This window comes from Protobothrops mucrosquamatus, unplaced genomic scaffold, assembly GCF_001527695.2.
Source record: "Protobothrops mucrosquamatus isolate PMUCROS unplaced genomic scaffold, P.Mucros_1.0 scaffold31, whole genome shotgun sequence".
Taxonomy (NCBI): Eukaryota; Metazoa; Chordata; class Lepidosauria; order Squamata; family Viperidae; genus Protobothrops; species Protobothrops mucrosquamatus.
Window position 1 is genome coordinate 65730 of NW_015386415.1, and position 19767 is coordinate 85496.

At 45.3% G+C, this 19767-nt stretch overlaps 2 protein-coding genes across 2 annotated transcripts; both read right to left on the reverse strand.

Annotated features, from left to right (window-relative positions):
* Positions 1–2181: 2181 nt before the first annotated feature.
* Positions 2182–12166, reverse strand: NFU1 (NFU1 iron-sulfur cluster scaffold). The gene is made up of 8 exons (XM_015811155.1): positions 12109–12166; positions 9566–9672; positions 8426–8561; positions 7421–7487; positions 6011–6125; positions 5606–5669; positions 3389–3563; positions 2182–2702 (listed from the first exon to the last, which is right to left on the reverse strand). The coding sequence occupies exons 1-8, from the start codon at positions 12147–12149 to the stop codon at positions 2661–2663; spliced, it is 747 nt and encodes a 248-aa protein (XP_015666641.1). The 5' UTR covers positions 12150–12166; the 3' UTR covers positions 2182–2660.
* Positions 12167–18498: 6332 nt separating this feature from the next.
* LOC107283227 (uncharacterized protein FLJ45252) lies at positions 18499–19767 on the reverse strand. Its single transcript, XM_015811100.2, has one exon. The coding sequence runs from the start codon at positions 19765–19767 to the stop codon at positions 18556–18558; it is 1212 nt and encodes a 403-aa protein (XP_015666586.2). The 3' UTR covers positions 18499–18555.

Genomic DNA, 19767 nt, shown 5'->3' on the forward strand with positions numbered 1-19767 from the left:
GGGCAGGGCGGGCGCGGGGAGCATGCGTGAAACTCGTGCCGCCATTGGCTCGCGTGCGGAGAGGCAGGCCGTCCGACGCCCCGCCCACGGCCGCCTGGCTCGCTGGCGCTGGGGACGTGGCAGCCGGATCCGCGTCCGCCGGGAGGGAGCCTCTCTGGGCGGGCGCAGCCTACCTGGTCAGGGGCTCCCCCGCTTGGGAGAGGGCATGGCCCGCCCCCCCCCGAGGCCCTCGCCGGGGATGGGAGACCTCGGGGTAATCCCAGGGCAGCGGGGGAACCGGGGAAAAAGCCGCCCGCCTCGCTCCTTGCAACCCGCGCAGTCAAACTGGGCTTCTCGGGATGCTAAAGAGGGGCGTTTCGTGCTTTTTCCTAAAAGAGGGGTGCGGGGGGGACGCGATGAAAGGGCTGGGCTCAGCTATCCGGGGTTCGGGCGGAAGCCCCCGCGCCCGCTCCCGACTTTCTCTGCCCTGCTGAGCCCTGTAGTATTGAGCCATGATTTAACCAGACATCTCTGGGCCATGAGCCATGGGCCATGGTTTAAAAATGATTGCTTCTGGTTCCAGGTCTGAATTATGGGGCGATTGCAATGGCTGCATTTGTGCGATGCCGCACTTGCACTTTGATTTTCTTAATCCAATTTTCTGAGATTGCACCATCAGTTGACTCACCCTGAAATATAGTTTGCTAAGTTCTGTTTCATCTGTCCTGCAAGGAGGACCTCTGAGGTGCAGCTAGAAGAGAGTTTTTATTTATTTATTTGAATGTTTAAGCAGCCCCTCTCCAATTTATCCATCTCATGTGTGTGCGTGTGTGTGTGCAAACTATGAATCCTCTTTCGATATCATACATCTCTTTTAAGACTGCAATTTGGTGCACATTTTGCTAGAGATCACACTGTAATTTACTGAATTTACCCCCTACTCTAGTGCAGTGGTTCCCAACCTTTCCTGCTTTGCGGACTGGGCTGTGGAGGGGAGAGGAAATGGTTCTGTTTGAACAGCAGGTGTGCAACTTGCACACACAACTCCATTTGAATGAGCAGCGGGCAGTTACACAAATCGAGCTGCACACAGTGCTTGCCTGCCATTTGCACAACACAGTTCCGAATGGGCCATGGCCCGGGAGTTGGGGATCCCTGCTCTAGTGGAATATAGGAGGGGAGACAAGGAGATTTCATTCCTTCCTATTTCTCTCCTGAATTTCCCCAACAACTGCCACCATGTTCATGCGATATACTTTCTCCTCTTTGCCCTCCAACTTCAAAAAAAGCCACCCAAAAAACCGGTCCTGCTGATCCTTTAAAGCAGGGGTAGTCAACCTTGGCTCTTTTAGGACTCGTGGACTTCAACTCCCAGAATTCCTGAGCCAGCTAAGCTGGCTCAGGAATTCTGGGAGTTGAAGTCCACGAGTCCTAAAAGAGCCAAGGTTGACTACCCCTGCTTTAAAGGCTGATCCGGGGTGGCCTGTGCTTGGCAGCTGGCCTGATGCGGATGGCAGCTGACTCAACTGGAACAATCCACACAGAAGCGGACAGGAGAGCAAACACATTTCATGCCAGGGAAACTCACTCCACAGGAGGAAGTGTTTGCTTTTGTGATCTGGAGGTAGTAGTGCTTGAACGGGCAGTCGGCAGCTAGAAAAAGATGACGAGGCTGCTGGCTCCTGGAACGGTCAGCCGTTGTTGAAACCAGTAACTCTCGCCATCTAACTTGCCCATAAATATAAATCTCGGCAGGAGAATGAAGCACTCCGGGAAAGAGGCTGCCTGGGTTTTAAATCACTTGTGAATCGACTCTCAAGGGTCAGTTTCTTGGATTCTCTGTGTTCCCTTTCCTGATCCCGATACTGACTAAACCTTGTAAGCTCATCCACCCACATGGCAGCAGAGAGCTCTTCCGTCTGTTGGCAGCCTCTGGAACCAGCGTCCACTGGAATGAGTGCTGGAGCTTATCTGATTGTCAAAGGGGGCTCAAAAGGTTTCTCTCGTATAATAAGCCTTAGTGAAGTTGGTCCTTAAGCATCCACTCTTGCATATGCATCCCCACTGCAGCTGGGTGGGATGGTGTCCTGTTCTTACTCACAGGGAGTATTTTAACTCTCCATTCAACTGACAGGTCTCCCCAGCTCCCTTCCAAAGATAAGCAACAGTCCGATCCAAAACACACGACTCCAAAGCAACATGACCAAGGTATTAGTAATAGTTTATTGAACCCATGGGCATTTTTAAAAAATGAAAAAATTTAAACCTCCTGATGAGAGCACAATTTAAAAAAATATTCTTGGAATCTAAGTACCAGGGGAAAATGCAATGCTCGTATGACCAAATCATCTCCAGAAAGTGATTACAGTGCAACGAGAGAAAGACTGCTAAATAAATAGATGATTGATACTCAGGAAGATAACTGGAGATAAACTTGAGAAAAAATTGAATCCAAGGGAGGAAGAAAGTATTTTAGAAACTGTTAGGAACATGCCTATTCTGTATGCTTTCCTCTTTTTGCTCATGGAAAGCAAAGATGGGCCACATTTTTATTATTCGCTTGTTTTCTTATACAATGAAACAAAAATTGAATCGGCCCAATGAAGAAACTGCGTTTGGGCCAATTTAGACAAACCCACCAGCCAGATAATTTCTGCCCTCGGTCCAGGGCTCTCCCTGATTCAGGTTGACTTCACTTCTTTTTCTTCATTATCATCAACAACCTGAAAAGCAACAGGCAGGCAGGAAGTTACACCAAGAATATCAGAGCCCCCCAGCGTTGAGAACCAAGCCCAGAAAGTAGGACACCTTTTAAAATAACCACAACATTGGAACATAAAGGAACGTGGTGCTTATTGCAATTCTTTTCAAATCAGAACAGGGCTGGGCAACAGGGCTGACTCGAAGCAAGAGCAAAAAATAGCAGACACAAAGCTAACCCTAGTTCTAAGGAGCCATTACAAGGTTATGCCTGACGTGTAATAAATCATGGTCACAAGCCACTTTTTAAAGTGCCGTGGTAACTTTGGTCACTAAACAAATGATTGTAAGCCGAGGACTGCCTGTACCGTAATTTTATCCTCTGGGCTGGAGTGAGGAGGGGTGGCCACCTGATTTGAAAGAGCAAGGCCACGGCATGGCACAGGTTCACACAATTTAGGCAAGGGATCCGTGCTGCTGCACTGGAGGCCAGCAATGTCTCCCAAGATAGCATCGTTCCCATCTTGCCTGGCAGTGCAGGCAGCCTCCAAATTTGTTCAAAAAATTCTGAGGTTCTGATTTTAAAAAAACCCAGAAGGAAATCCTAAATAGGTGTCAATATTTTAACTTTTTGCCCACACGGTGATGATTTGGGGGAACACTGAGAAGACAGGTGGAGCACAGCACGTGTCCTCCCAAAGGGGCTTACCTGCTCCACACCTTCCACCTCTGGAATATAGAACTGCAGCATGTTTTGTATTCCGTTCTTTAATGTGACGATGGAGCTGGGGCAGCTGGTGCACGAGCCCTGCAGTTTCAACTGCACGATCCCGTCTTCAAAGCCCTTAAAGATGACATCTCCCCCGTCCTCCTGAACGGTTGGCCTGAGGAATATTAAGCCAGAGGCACTGAAACCCACAGCCACAGGTCTGCGATGCACAAAATAGCATTACGAGTAGCAAACGCTCAAATGTTTGCATTACGTCTCGAAGTAAAGCTCAGATTCTCAGCCAACCCCAGGGCCTTTCTCCTCTCTTTTTACATACCCTTCTCTCTACCTTCCATGGGGCCTTGCTGATTCCTGGAGCAGCCTGCAGCTCGCTACGCCACCTTCCACTTCTTGCATTAGTAACTTTTTCCTAAGACATCTGAGCCAAAGCTGTGGATACTCTGTTTACCCAAAGCAACCTCTCAGCCACGTAGCCCTTACGAGAAGGGAATCTGGCAAAATTTAGTCGCGCAAATTTAATCAGCCCGCATAAATGTGCCATGTTTGCATTGTTTACTACATTCTGTCAGTGCCAATTGGGTTGAGATGGCCTGGAGAGTAGACAGTGGCTCCGTTTACGTGTTCTACTTTTGTTCCTACTGAATCCTACTCTGGCTCTGGAACTGTCACAGATCAAAAGGATCCTACTGGCCCAGTTAGAAATATGTAAAATTCATGCACTGGCTTGAATTCTGTAACTGAGAAACAGTCACTTTTCAGGTTAGTCTGTGAGCAACTGAAGAAGCTCCTTGGATGAGAAGCAAAATGTTTTCAAGAAAAAAACTAAGAAAGTCCAACAGCCTTTTGAAAAGCACCTTTGTGACTTTTACAGCAGGGGAGTCTGACTATTCAGGGAAGGTAAAACTCCATCTTTGTTCAAACTTTATTTTCCCCCCTGAAAACTGAAATACTGCAGAGGCCAAATCCCAGAGGACATACTTCTCTCCAACGCATGGAATGAAAGCAAAAATTGTTAACTCGACTTTATACACAGGATCTTTTGATACCCATTTGCGTCTGCAATGGATTCATGGATTAACTTGGCAGAGGTCATATTTACCTCCACGTTTTATCGCCTGCTAACACCTGATGCGTCACCTCAGCTGTCAGAAGCTGAAGAATGAACACACAGGGCTTAACGTGAATAATACTCCTTCAAGAATGCAGTAATTCCACTGCAATGGAAATCGGAGGCTTTCCTAGCTCTTGAAAGTAATAATGAACATCCTGTTTGCACAACTAACACATTTTAAAATCCTGTTAATGTAGGAATGTTGAGAGAAGCACCAGAATGTGATTACTGTTGAAAGAATTTTCAGATGATCTTCATGTTAACTTTTTGCTGAACAAAAGCAATTTCAGTGAAATATTTGAGACTTGAGAAATAAGGGTGAATATATAAGGACAGCAACATTTGTTATTACATTTATACCCTTCAAACACAATCATAACTCTGCAAAGCATACAATATTAAAGTTTTAAAAATACGCTACAAAGAGAAACGTCTGGGAAAAATAAAATAACTTTGCAAAACAAACAGCCCACTTTAGGCCAAGACCTGGGGAAGAGCCAGGTTTTAAACAAGGTTGGAGTGGGGCCATACGAATTTCTGGTGGCTTGTTGTTCCAGAGGGCAGGTGCTACAACAGAGAAGCATCCCCCCTTCTGTGTCCCATCAGAAGACCCTCATTCACGGATCGGGGCTGGAGCATTCTGCCTGATCATAAAGGGCGGGCATAAGCTGTGAGAAACAAATGGCCCCTCTCATTAACTCAGCAGTCTTCCCCAAAGGACTTAACCAATTGTAGTGTGGGTCAATTGCACCCACATGCCTACTGGCACCTGAAGCAGCAGTAGAACAGTATATGGGCATATTGGTGTATGCCTATGTTGCTGCATTACAGGACCAACTGCAGGTTTTAAGACACTTTCAAGGGCAGTCCCAGGTACAGCACACTGCAGAAGTCCAAATGCCGGGTGACCAAAAGGTGAGAGGCTGTCTTAAGAGGTCTTCAGGTCCACATGCAGGCATCAATGATGTACTAGACCAGCGATCTCCAAACTTGGCAACTTTATGACTTGTGGACTTCAACTCCCAGAATTCCCCAGCCAACATAAACATTGCCTTCTATCAAGCACACACAACAGACAAAGGTACCTGATTCTGGTATCCAGCAGCTCTTTTATCATTAATACAACTTCATCGTCCTCTTCAGATGGGGCTTCAGTGGTTTATGCAAAACAGAAACAATAAATCGTGTTTATCTCATTTAGCAAAGAGTAATTAAAATACAGATAATCCTTGACTTATGACAACTGAGCCGAAAATTTATGTTAAGTGAATTTTGCCCCATTTTACAACCTCTTGTCACAATTGTTAGGGGGCTTTGACTGCAGTGATGCACTGGCCATCTTGCAGATCTTGACCCTTTGGCAGATGCCTCTGTGTACAACTCTACCTTTGCAAGATGGGTGGTGCAGTGGAGCAGTGGAAGCCTCGCCCTGGCCGAGCCCAAAGGAGGTGGCTCCCCACGGTTGCCAGCATCTGAATTTGTCACTGTACCTGTATCTGTACGAGGGGCCTCTTCTGTAACAATGGGCAAGCCCGAAGCATAGAAGTCCATAATAGTGGCATAGATATCGGGCTTTATTAAGTTCCAATCCACATCCTCACTTTCCTATGAAGATTTAAAAAAACAGACCGTAAATATGGAGAAAGAACTTTACTGGATTCCTATTCCTGGACACACCAACCTCACATAAACTTCTGGGAATCTTACCAGCAGGGCAAACCCTCCAGCAGTTTGTCTTCATGCACACAGACTCTCTAGGACAGTGGTTCTCAACCTTTTTAATGCCGCGACCCCAACCGGTCGTAAGTCGAGGATTAAACCGGTCGTAAGTCGAGGACTAAACCGGTCGTAAGTCGAGGACTTTCCCTGCCCGGGAGTGCCGCGCATGCGTGGTTCCGCCCCCTGCGCCGGCCGAGGCGTAGCTGGCAAGTGGCAGAGACAGAACAGGCCGACCACCAGCTGGCCCAGCCCAAGGGAGGTAAGGCACCCGCCGGAAAAGGGGAAAAAATGGCGGACAAAAAAAATGGCAGACAGCCTTGCTTGGCGACCCCCATGAAATGGTCGATCGACCCCAAATGGGGTCCCGACCCACAGGTTGAGAACCACTGCTCTAGGAACTTGTCACTACACACACAGAGTTTCTACAGTCGTCAAGTATGATTTGTAAATGGGGCCTACCCATTTAATAGTCAAAAGGACACTGCTATTTTTCATCAATTATGTCTGGGGCTGGTTTGAACAAACCCGAAAAAAGGGAGGAGGTATGTATCACTCTTTGATCGCAAATTGCCCCGCTCATCCTTGTCCTGTACATGTCAGACTAATGTCAATCAATTCAACAGAAAGACATGAAAACTAATCTTTTGAATGTTCAAACACTTACAAATGGGCCTAAAATGCAGTCCAATCTCAAATAGTGGGGGGAGGGGGGAGAGAGAGAGGATATTACCTTCTGCCATAGCAGAACAAACATTTACCAAATGTTACACAATGTGTTTGTGTCCACTGCCAATTCATGCCCAGCAGACCAACACAGAAAAATGTTAAGCCTTGGACTTCGGCAAACCTACAGCAGGACAGAGCACCATAACTGGGTCTGTCTTTTGTTTTATATTTCAATTTTATGGGAAATATATTTTTACTTTAGGGGAAATGCACTTTCGTAGGTGTTTTCATGCTTTTTTAATTTTTATAGAAAATAGTTAAAAATTCTCAACACATTTCACTATTGAAAAGAATATTCTTTTTGAATTGAAATGTGACATGTAAACCAACAGTGCAGAATTCCAAATGTTATTCCACTGATATAAACCATCTCTGTGTTCTAATTCTGTAGCATATTGAGAGAAAAAAGTCCATTATATAGCTAGTAATTTAGACTATCAGGCTTTTAGATTTACCTTTGTGACAGTAATGAAGTCTGTTCCGAAAAATATGCTTTTAATGCCTTCAATCCGAAAGAGCTGTCTAACCAGAAAGGAAAAGAAAACGAAGACTTTGAAAAATAATGATCACCATTCAAACTGGTCATCGAAATCCCATTTCTTCATATTGGTTCACACAGGCATGTTTGTTGCTTCTTGACTGCAGCTATTATCCTAAATCCTAACTTCTTAAAATTCGTTAGCATCACCTTTCCAAGAAACATGGATGGAGTTTTAAACACATCACAGCAAATCAACTCTTTCTGCTTTATATTTAATCCAGAACCTGTGCTAGTAGCAATGACTTCTAAGCTGAAAAAACTTTGTAAATAGAGATGGGTCTTATTGTGGGCCTTCAATTTTTGACAAGCAGCTAGTTACATGCTAAGTATGAACAGCCACGCATGCCAATTGTGGGCTAATTTGGAAGACTGATTCATAAACCTTCCACACGCCTGATAATTATGCAAATGGCCTTTTCATCCAGGACTGTGATAATTGCACACCAGGAGAAAGTACATATTAAGACTGCAGCTGCATTGAATGGCACCCCCTCCCCCCTCCCTTTGGCTCAACCACCTATCCTTAGGAGATGAATTTTTTTCCTCCCTGGAAGAGCTGGGAGGAGAAACTCATCTGCACGATCCTCAGTCATATGGAAAAGGCCTGAGCATAAATATCAACTAAAAATCAAGCCAAAAATCACCCACCCCCAAAGATTTCAAAGAGAATCAAGCTGCGCTTCTCTCTCTCTAATATCAATAAGGTTTACATTAAATTGCAATCAATTTCTTAAAAGTCCTAAGAGAGGAAAGTTTTCCCTTCTCTGATTTCCATCCCTTTACAGGAATAGATTACATGGGCTACCCTCCGATTTTGGGGTCTCCAACTGCAGTCCAGGGTATCCTTGCCCCTAATCAGGGATCTGACTGGGACAGATTTCCAAATCAACATCACACTATGTGCCCCCCCCCTCCAAACCTTGCTAACGGAGAGCAGTAGGTGGAAGCAGGAGTCGGGAATTCCATCGTTCTGGACTCCAGGACTGGTTTCCCTGGAATAAACTTTAAGCTGTTTGGATTTGGAGTCTCCTGCGTCTGAATAAATAGAGACCTCACTGAAATTTAAGAAAAAATAAAATAAATTATTTCAAAACACAATCATTCACCTTGCCTGGATCAGAGTAAGCTACCTTCACTGCCCACCAGGAAGCAGTCAGAAAAATCCAGATGCTCCTAAGCAAGAGAGGATAGCAATGAAATTCTGAGGCCTTTGTCGCCAGCAATTGCGTATTATATGGCCTAGTTATTCAGATCTGCAAGACACACTTAACAGTAAGAGTACAATAGAGTTGGAAGGGTCTTAAACATTTGGACTGCTCATGGTGGTTTCTCAGACAAACCATTTTCTGTTTGCACAGGAGACGTTAAGCTTTTCATTGCACAAGGTCATCAAAAGCACCCAAGATACTAAGGATCTCATCCTAATTCACAAAATGCTCTTGTTCACACCTAACATTTCATGGGCTCTTCACAATACTGCACGATTTGGGCCATTAAAAAGAGATTAATTGGGTGGGTGACACTGCACCACCTGCCCCCAGTTTAATGAAATACACAGGCCTATCCCATTCTCTCCACTCTGAGGTTTGATGAAATGAGCAGATTTAAGATATTTATCTGGTTATTTTTCAGACGGGTTCAAATAGTAGCAACTATTATTCATATTGACTATTAAGTAAAATTGGACAGACATTAGTAACTCATGTGATTTGTTTAACCTTAACTGGTTAGTTCACAGAACAGATTTAACCCCAAACATGTTGGTTTAGTGAAATATGTGGATCCAACCTAGAAAAGAAGGTAAACATTAGACTCCTTTATTCTATTCTCATGCCTTTTCCCCAATTTATAAAAGCTGAAGAAAAGTGGCCTTAAATCTGAGAATAGGACAAACACATCTGTCCATCACACAAAGATGACATTCTTCTAACTTAGTGAGAAATTAGGCATGTGGGGCTGAAACATAATTATTCATCATGAATACATTTTAGAAAAGAATCATAAACATCATAAGCATTTTCATCGCACAGAACTGAAAATGCACAAGCAAAACACCCACCTGACATCTGTGGCACTGCAGGAAACAGGAAAGATTTGTGTGGTGTAACAAAACGCTGGGGTTGTTTAATTGATACATTTGTGCTCTTTAATCCCAAATGACAAAAGCTGAACAGAGGAAAAAAAATACAGCTAAGAATGTCATAGTTTGATTCTTAAGACAATTTAATGCAGGCATGTCAAACTGCCAGCCCGCGGGCCGGATGCGTCACACCGAAACTGCGATACGTTGTGCAACGTCACATGACATCGTGAGTTTGACATGCTTGGTTTAATGGAATTTCCCATACTTCAGCCCAAATAATAACGACTGACTCATTAAAGGCGGAAAGCCAACAGAGCTTGAATTTTGACTTGAAGCAAGGAAGAATAAATATTTCAATAAATAACACCATTGAGCAGTGAGGAAATCTGGGGACCTAAAGAATTGATGGCTGGAAAAAAATAAAAATTCTAGCAATTTTTGCTCTCCTTTCTCCTTTCGAATCTCCTTTCTCTGTTATGAAAACAGATGTTGAACAGGCTGCAGGTCCTATTTGTTTGCATGTAAAGTTGCAAAAACAGGTAAGGAGAAATCTTTCAGAAGAAAATAATGACATTTTTGGGTTACGCTTATGATTACCCTCAGCTTAGCACTACATGTGTGAATCCAGTCATTTACTTTGCAGGAACAGCCAAGAGTATTAAAGGACTCTCCAGTGATGTATAGACAAGATGAGGCTGGCGAATTCTGGGAGCCAAAATCCACACATTTTAAAGTTATTGGGGTTGAGAAACACTGCACATGTTCGCATTACAGACCAGGCAATCTAGATATCAGCAAGACTGTCTAGGAAAAACAAAATGAAATATATCTCTGACAAAATGAAATAAGCATCTGGCATGTTTGGGTGTGCTAGTCTTTGCATTCCTCCTTCACAAAACTACACAAAAGATTAGAGCTTTGGAAAGCATCTTTCTGGATATTCATGCGATTCCTTGCCCCTCCTGTTATTGTTTTTTTTATTAATGCAATCAGCAGGAAACTAACACGGTTCAAAGAAAAATGCTAGCTTTTGGCTCCATCCTTCTTTCTGTCATTGCCTTGGAAGTCAGGCCTGGGCAACAATCCAAAGAGAAAAAGGTGGCTCAGAGCCCTTCTAGGGACACACCTCTTCCCTTCAGCAGCACCTTAAATCAACCGTGTCTTTAAGACATTGCTCAGAAGTACGACATTTGCATTCCTGCATGCTTTGAAGTGCCCTCTCCCCTTCAGATCTGGATGGCTGCTCAGCCCCATTCAAAATCCTTTCCCCCACAGAAGCTGAGACCCTTGGAGAACAAGGAAGGGTGTAATGCAAGGGGCTGCTAAACACCTGTGAGAGACAGTTAAGCATGAAGTCTGTAATTCTGTCCTGCAACGACAAAAACAGTGACAAACTAATTGCAGGTTTTTAAACTAATCATTTAGGCATAGGAGACCAGGCATGGGGATCTGGATGCGCAGCAAAACATCCTCCGTAGTTGAGTGCAGATTTGTTTTTGTGTGTGGTTTTTCTTATTAACCTGCATATCCTTTTATATGTTTTAAGATTGCTTTGGTTCTTTGTGTAGTTTTTAATTGCTACAAGCTGCCCAGACTCATGCATTCAATGGAACAAACGAAGGTCCAGTATACTCCAGACCGCCCTAAAACTAAGGCACAGCACCCAGTTGACCAAACCTCCAAAAGAGAGAAAAAGCTGTTAAGAGCCCATTCAGCAAATTCAATGCAGGTGACCTTGCTAAGCCAGATCTTTGCTAAGCCAGGTTTAAACCTGAGCTGCTCGGAGGGGGGGGGAACAGAAGTGACAAAACTCCTGCAAAGAGGACCAGCCAGTGGTGCCATCTCTTCCCTACTTCCTGCACTTGGGGGGGGGGTCTCCTGGGGGGGGTGTCTCCAAACGTGACCACTTTTAAGACTTGTAGACCAACTCCAGCTGGCTGAGGAATTTTGGGATTTGAAGCCCACAAGTCTTAAAGTGGCCACGTTTGGAGACACCCCCCCCATCCTACGAGAAGCATCAGCACCTTTGCAGGTGTCCTATTTTCCGCCTCCCCCAAAGGGATGATTGACAGCTTCAAAGCAGTTTAGATGGAGCCTGTCGGGGAGGGGGGGGGGGTTGAACGATGAAAGGATACCCCTCACCCCCTTTCCCACCCCCTGCTGTGGGGTGGACTACAACACCCATAACAGGAAATAAGGGGGGACGCGAAAGAGGGCAGCGAGTGAGGCAGGCCAAAGTTTCCAAAAGACATCGGCTGAAGGGAGGGGGACAGTCTGGCTGGGGATAATGGGGGGTGGAGTTCAAGACTTCCCAAGGAAGATCCAGGCGTCGGCGTTTCCACGGGGCAGCGGGCTGGGGAGGGACGGGGGAGGCAGGGACGGGCAAGGGCGGCTGAGGATCAGGGGCGCTTTAATGCTGGGGAGCCCCGCGGAAAGGCCGCCTCAGCCCCGGGAAGGGGGCGGCCTAGGCGCCCCAACTTGGGGGAGGCGTCAGACGCTGCACCCCTCCCGCCACCTACCGGCCCCCCAGCGCCGCACCCAGACGCCGCGCGGCCGCCATCTTGCCGCCCTCCGAGGAAGGACCGTGAAGGGCTGACTGCGCAGGCGCCTGATGAGCCCTCCGCGCCCGCTATCGCGCCCAGAGTGGCCTCTACCGGCGAAAGAGGGCAATGCAGGCTGTTTGATCCGACGCTCCCTGGAGGAGCCGCGCTTGGGGGCCGTGGGAAAGTGGGGGTCCCGCCCCCCCCCCGGTGGGGTTGCAGCAGCTCCCCGGCCGTGGAGGAGCCGAGCCAAGGAGGATCCTTCCCCCCTTTTCCCTTTTGTCAGGACAGGCTATCCCGATTCTATCCCTGCGGCTGGCTTTGCCTTAATTGTGCCGTATTTATTTATTTATGGAATTACTTTTTAAACATTGTATTAAGATGTAAAGTAAAATACAAAGCAAATAATAGGGCACAATGGGGAGGAAAAAGGGAGAAGATAGTGAAGGAAATAGGGAGGGGGATTTCTTTTGGAGATGGACAGACTCCCTCCCAGCCGGTTCCAAGGCCTGGTGCACTGAGAGTGACCTATTACCTGCCCAGCACCTCAGTGTTCTCAAAACCTCTTCTCCACATTGCATTGGCTGCTGAGGGACTGGTCAGGAAGAATTGCTTTGTGCTTTGTGTGGGACTTTCAGATTCCATCCAACTTTACTGCAACCACTTTCTCTCAGTAAAAGTTCTTTTGATTCAACACAATGGATTCAAAAGTCTTGCTTTCCTGAGGGACTGGCTGAGGCAGGTCCTTACAGTATTGGGTCTCCTGCTTGAGCAGGGAGAGAAGACCTCCAAGGTCTCTTCCAGCCTTAAGATTCTATGATATCTATGAATGGGTTGCTTCTTCACTGCAATCGCTCACGTTTTGTTTAGCTGGAGAGATATTTCCCTGGCCATATTAAGATATGGTCCACTTTCTGCATCAAAGAGTGTCTCACAATACATCCCTGCACTGTGCCAATGGAAACTAGCCCTGTGTAGAGCTTGAAGTAAGAGTCTGACAGCGGATCCTACATAGAACAAAGGAGGCAGCCATCAGGCTCACGAAGTAAAGTGATACGGGTAGTATCTTCTGATCAGCAACCTGCCATTGTTACAAGGTCTAGTAATGTAATCCTGGGCAGCAGTCCAAGGGCAGCAGGAAAATAAGACAGACCAAACACTTGGTATGAGCTTTTGTCAATGTGTTCAACTTTTATTTCATTTGAACGCTTCAGAGAATACAAAATGCTTACATTACAAAAGGAAAGAATTCCTGACTATCGTATAACTGATTGTCATCCCAACGTTTTCTGACCGTTATTGGTCCTCTGGAAGTAAGTCCAAAGCCTCCGTCATTCCCCCTCATCAATATCCAAGAGGGCTCTCCCAAAGACTCTTCTGTTTCCTATGGAAGATTAGAGGAAGCCCTGCAAGTCAAAACTTCTCAGACTGGGTTATTCTAGTGCAGGGCTCTCCAAACTTGGCAACTTTTAAGACTTGTGGGCTGGCTGAGGAATTCTGGGAGTTGAAGTCCACAAGTCTTAAAAGTTGCCAAATTTGGAGACCCTGATCTGATGTGGGTACAAAAAGGAAGGGGGCATGCCCCCACCCTCCCTGCTTTGCCAAGTGGCTCATGACCAAGCTGGTTGGCCCCATAGGCCAGCTCCTCTTAGAATAGATGAATAAGCAAAGAAAGGGTTGTGGTATGCAGGGAGGAGAAAGGTGCCAATCCTGCTTTGTGGGTCACGATCCTGCCTTCAACCCATTCCCACAATGCAGTTCTCTGGTCTCCTTGGTGCAAAAGGAAGTTCCTTCCAAAAGGATTGGAAGTTTGTGTGTGTGGAGGCAATGGAGTGTGGTACGTGTGTTTGTACATCTAGCTCACTTGCATTCCCAAGCCACAGTCGCCTTTCCCCACCACAACCTTCAGCAGCTGCTATTTAAAAAATACAAACAGATTAAACGTGTTCACATGTTTAATGTTGCACCTGACTAAAAAGCCGAACACATGACAGAACTTCATCACCTTCCCTCCGTGCATCTCCATCAGGAATGACAGGACTTGCATGGGTCTTTCAAGAGTCCTATAGGAACTCTACATTTCAGGAACATTTAGCAGAATATTCCCCAAATTTAGATGACCCCCTTTTTCATCATTATTATGCAGCAATGGCATGAATTTAAATCTCACAAAATAAGCAATAAGAGATAGTAGCTCACGCATGCATACAAACACAAACCCAAGTGATTACTATATCAATACAGATATTATTACTCTGTATTTCAACTTTGCATTATTTGGCTCATAATTTTATTCTCCTGCTCTTGGAAGTATAGAGGTTTTTGTTTGTTTGTTTTTTTAATTTATGCCTACCTTTTTCCATCACCATCAAGATTAAGACAGGGACAGGGGCAGATATGAAAGGAATGCTTTAAAATGCCAAATAAATACAAGAAATCTATTAAGGTCTACATGTGTTGTGTTCTCAGACACTGATATGAACAGAGAAATATCTGCACCCAAAGGACTAATTAGGTAAGCTGGAAAATTGCAGAATTTTGGATTCTGTATTCTACAGTTTCTCAACCTCAGCAACTTTAAATCTTAAAGCCCACCGTGGGTGAGAAAACTGAACTACCGTACTATTAAAGTACCATCTGTCACACGTGAACCTTTGTAGAACTTTTAAACTATTACTACTACTACAATAATAATAACATTAATATTAATAATACTAGCCTGTTCAAAAGCATTTTCTTTGAGGAGTGATTTCTGCAATGATTTTCAAAGCACCCAACTAAAACTAGTAGCAGCTGAGTTAACTGATTGTAACAGTGATGTAAACATCAGAATTAGATCTGAAGGTTCTGCTTATCACCAATATAAAATGAAAACATTCCCACTGTCTTCAAGAACCATATGAAGAGGCCAAATTTCTATAGATCCCTAATGAAAGGACTATGGAAAATTCAAAATGGACATTTGTCTGCAGTTGAACACAGATCACAGGTATCTTCCTCAAATAAATCCCTTCCACATGTATTGGATATTCATGCTCCCAATCTGCTAGTCTGGCCAAAAGACCAACACATCTGGAAAACACCAGGTTGGAAAGATTGTGATGTTCTGATTCATCAAATGATGTCATCTTACACAGATGACCTCTTTGCATTTCCTAATTTTCTCACAATGGACATTTTGGCCTTAAATTATATCTTCCAGCTTATGGCCTGGGGGACGTTCCTAAGAGCTATGGTTTCTTAAGAGTGGGTCTTCCTGATGAGTTGAGGAGCCCTCTCAAACCACAACACGTAATATTTAACTTAACTGAAGAACACAAAACAGCATGGCAGTGCTCATTCAGAAGCAGAGGTGCAAAAGTTTTCAGAAGCAGAGGTACAAAAGTCTGCATCCGTGCTTTTGACAATTACCTCTCCCTCTTCCAAAAGATATCCAAATTTTTGAACAATTAAATTTCTTCCTGTAAGCTGTAATTGATATTATAAATTATGCAGCAAAAATTGGATTTAAAAACAAAGCAAACCAAAACCAGAAAAAAACCACTCCAGCACCTGCTTAAGAGATGAGGTAGGTGCACAAGGAGGGAGTCCTGGCCAGGAAGTGTTGTAAGCCCCATCGTGGTATTGGGCCAACCTACAGCCAACCTCCTTTTTTAGAGTCCAGGAATGTGTCAGCAGGTAATACCAGATGAGATGCTTCCATTCATCCAAAAATCATATCCAGCATCTATTTCCTAGGAAGGACGAACCATAACGTCTTGTGGGAAAAGCCTTCTGCACACGCTTAGATGGGTCTGTTTAAACAGAATACATGAAAGGTTGCAGATCCCAGCAGTCGACATGGGAAGACTGAATAAAAACGGGTCTCCTTTAGGACAGGAGTCCCCAACCCCCCAGGCCGTGGCCTGTTCGGAACCGGGCTGCACAAGCAGCAGGCGCACACTCAAGCACGCAGCTTCATTTGCACGAGCGGCAGGCACTCCCACCTGCACGTGAAGCTCCATTTGTATGAGCGGTGGACACAAAACTCAAAAATGGAGCTGCGAGTGTGCACACTCCCCCCGCCCCGCCGGTCTGCAAAGCCCGAAAGGTTGGGGACCATTGCTTTAGGAATCATTTTGTTTTTAGCATCTAAATTATCTACGTCCCTTCCAGCAGTTTCTGCTATCATTCTTGTAATACTCGTCTTTGAAAGATGCATTTTATTCTCCTATGATCATTTTCAAAAGTGCAAGTTCTCCCAGCAGACCAGAGAAGCTAGGGAATCCAGAAGCTAAAAGTCATTTGTCCAAAATGCTAAGACTGTGCATGCAGTTTACAGTCTTTTATAAAAGTCTCAACAAAATTGGAGCGTGTTATTTTCCCCGACTCGGGTCATGCCACTTCCCTACCAGATAAATGCAACAACACAGCATGGGAGAGTGGTAGAAAGTGCGTTCCCCCCCCCTCAAAAAGGAGACATCAAGTGAATATACTCCCCATTGCTAACAGGTTCAAATCTGAAGAAAAATACAAGTGTGATCTTTCATACGTTTTCAAGAGGTAAAAAATATGAGTATCTTGCCTCACGAGCTCAGCAAACACGCAATAACATTTTTTTCTAGAAAAGGCACATTGCAGCAGGGTTCACAGCTGAAAGTCAACCTGTGGCCACCAACTGAACTTCCCCAGCACGAGTCAGTTTGAGAATAGATCACAGTCTCGGTTCTTCTGGCTGGACACTGAGATTGTCCTAGCAAGGATTTAAACAGTCAATAGTCTTTTACAGAATCAGATTTCCACTTTCAAACGCTGTCAAAGAAGAGAAGTTTGCAGAAGGAAGACCTGCCCTGCGTGGAATCCCGGGACTGTAGTTAGAAGGGCAGGTGATTGAACGACTTTAAAAAAATATCATTCCGGATGAAACATTTCATTTGTCAATTGTGCAATGCAAAACAAAAACAAGGCTACTTGGATCGACTCTGAACATCCCGGAGATGTAACTGCACACAAAGTTGTGAATTGGCTCTCCTGTGAATCGAACAGCCATTCCCAAACACGTGCACCCTAGGTGGGGTGAGACAAGTTGGCTGGAGATTATGAAATTTGAAATCTAGCACAGGTGGAGGATATCAATTTGAGAGAAACTGGTATAAAAGGGGACTCATATGTGCCCTCCTTGTCACATCTCTTCCACCAGGACAGAACAAATTCAATGAAAGGTAAAAAGGTCTGAATCACCATATTCGATGGTGGAAAGTAGCACACCCAGACCAAGTGCACCAATTTTGGGGTTAGACCTACACGTGAACAGAGGGATGAGGGACATCTGATTTTCCTTTCCTCCCCCCCATCCACTGATGAGGGGCAGAAGAGAGGAGGAGGTGGAGAAAGTGGAACAAGGCTTATCTCATGGTTCACAAAAGCTTAGAAAAAGTGCATCGTTCCTCAGACGTTCCTCAAAGGTTCAACAAAGGACCTTCATTCTGCAGAGTTGGAAGGCATGACTGCTGGAGGCAGCTAAAGCAATTTTTCAGATCTGGGGACTGCAAATTCAGGGCTTCAGCGGCAAAAGAAGGGAAAAACATGCTTTGAAAGTAGGAAGCTAGGAAAACTCAGCCCTGGAGAAAGTGGAGTTCAAAGCCAAGGAAATGGGAATTTTTCCCTTAACAGTTTTTTGATAATCTCACCGGTCTCATAAAGAAAAAAAACTGGTTTTGCAAAAACTTACAAAAACTCCTCTTAAAAAGTCAGCAAAAACTCTTTTAAACTACCAGGCTTCCCAGGCTTCTACGAAGAACAGAAAACAACAGAAAGTGTCTATAGTCTACTCAATTGTCTGTTATAGTGTCAGGTAAGACTATAGCCTAAATCCTAGCCAACATTTGCCTAGAACAGGCTTAGGATAGGAATTCAATTCAGATAAAAAGAACTAATGCACATTGTAGAAGAAGACTTGTTTCAAATTGATCATTACTCCAGAACCAGTAAACAGTATTAGCGTCAACCAGAAACACATGCCGAGTCCTCTCAGCTTCTTTGTGGGACAAACAAAACAAAATCTGGTTGCCATTTTGTTTCCTGGTGCACATTTGACATGATGTTGAGATGTTCTGTTAACCTTCAGTTGAGGTAAAACCAGTCCTATCTATTAGATTCCCTGTGGGATTAGTAGCTTAAGGACAATATTTACCCAAACAGCTTTAGACTGGAAAATGTGTTGGTCAGTGAAAGTGGCTGCAGAACAAATCAAAAGTCTCCATCCTTGGCTATTAGTGCTTGGAGGAGAGGACTTCCTGGGAGCCAGGAGGGGCCCGCCCCAGCAAGAGTGTTGAGCATGATGGCCGAAGTAGAGTGCCTTCCGTTTCATGGGGTCCGTTTGCAATTTCTTGAAAAAAAGATACCTGTCGGAAGCCACAGACTGGACGTCATCACAGAAGAAACCATTTAAGGCTTCTGCTTCCCCAGTTTGGAGGGAAAGGGGGCAGATGTAAATGGGTCGCTAGTGGGCAGTTCCTTAGTCCTGGAAGAAAGAGAGGCGATAGAAACGGACCCAGCTATCACCTGCTTGTTGGTCTGAGATACAACTTTGTAAGCTGCTATGGGTTGGGCGCTGGTCCCCTGCCTGCCTTCTGGACTGTAATGTCGGGAGTACTTTGCTAAGGACTGTGGGTGGAAAGGCGGGCTGGTCTTCGATCCCAAGAAGCCTTCTTGGAGGACCAAGTGTCTTTGGAGTGTATCGTTGGAAATGGGACCGAGTTCTCCAGATGCACCTTTGGGAGGGTGGGCATCTGGACCATCACTTGCTCTTGAGGGCTGAACCAAGGAGGCCCCTGAATACTGACCTTGGGGAAGAAGGGAGCCATGGGTTCCCACATCCAGGTTCTGGAATGTAGGGGCACGGGTGTGCTGAGGAGCAACTCCAGCTGAGCCTAGGAAGGCCCCAGTGGGAGGAGGTTCCTTGACGACATTGTGACCCACCAGCTCCTCCTGGCTTTTCTTTTTTGTGAATGGAGCTTTAAGGAACACATCGCCTTCATCCAGCTGCGTAGAAAACACTTGGCTTTTGGAGAGAAACGGTGCTTTTGTGAAAATGTCCAAGTCATCACAGTGGCTTTTAGAGTTTCGGAAAGGAGCCGTGGCAAAAACGTCGGTCTCCTTTTCAGACGTTTCTGCAGGTTGTTGCGGAAAAGTGTCGAACAGAACCGACCCTGGCACATTCTGGGCTGGTTGGAGGTTCAAGTCCTTTTGGGAACCACGTCCCCTTTCCTGAAGCTGGGGGTTCATTTTACAAGCCTCTTCTTCCTCTTCCGAGTCCATCAGCAGAGGTCTGGATCCACTGCAGTCCAAGATGTCTCCCTCGTGGTCAGTCCCTTCTCCTTCGCTGCTGTGGAAGGAGCTGTTGCTTGAGAGACCATCCCTCGCCAAGGAGTCAGCTTCTCCTCCAGGTTGACTCTGCTGATGCTTATTCAACGGCAAGCCACTGGTGGCCCCTGGCCTTCGGTCTTGCTCAGTGCTGACCAAGAAATATGCAGCCGGGTTCCCCTGCAGTCCTACAAATTGTAAAACAAGAGTATTACTTGCTAATCTTAAGATATTCCAAGTAAAACTAAACCACAGAGGTGTAATGATGTGGGATTTAAAATCAGCAGCACGCAT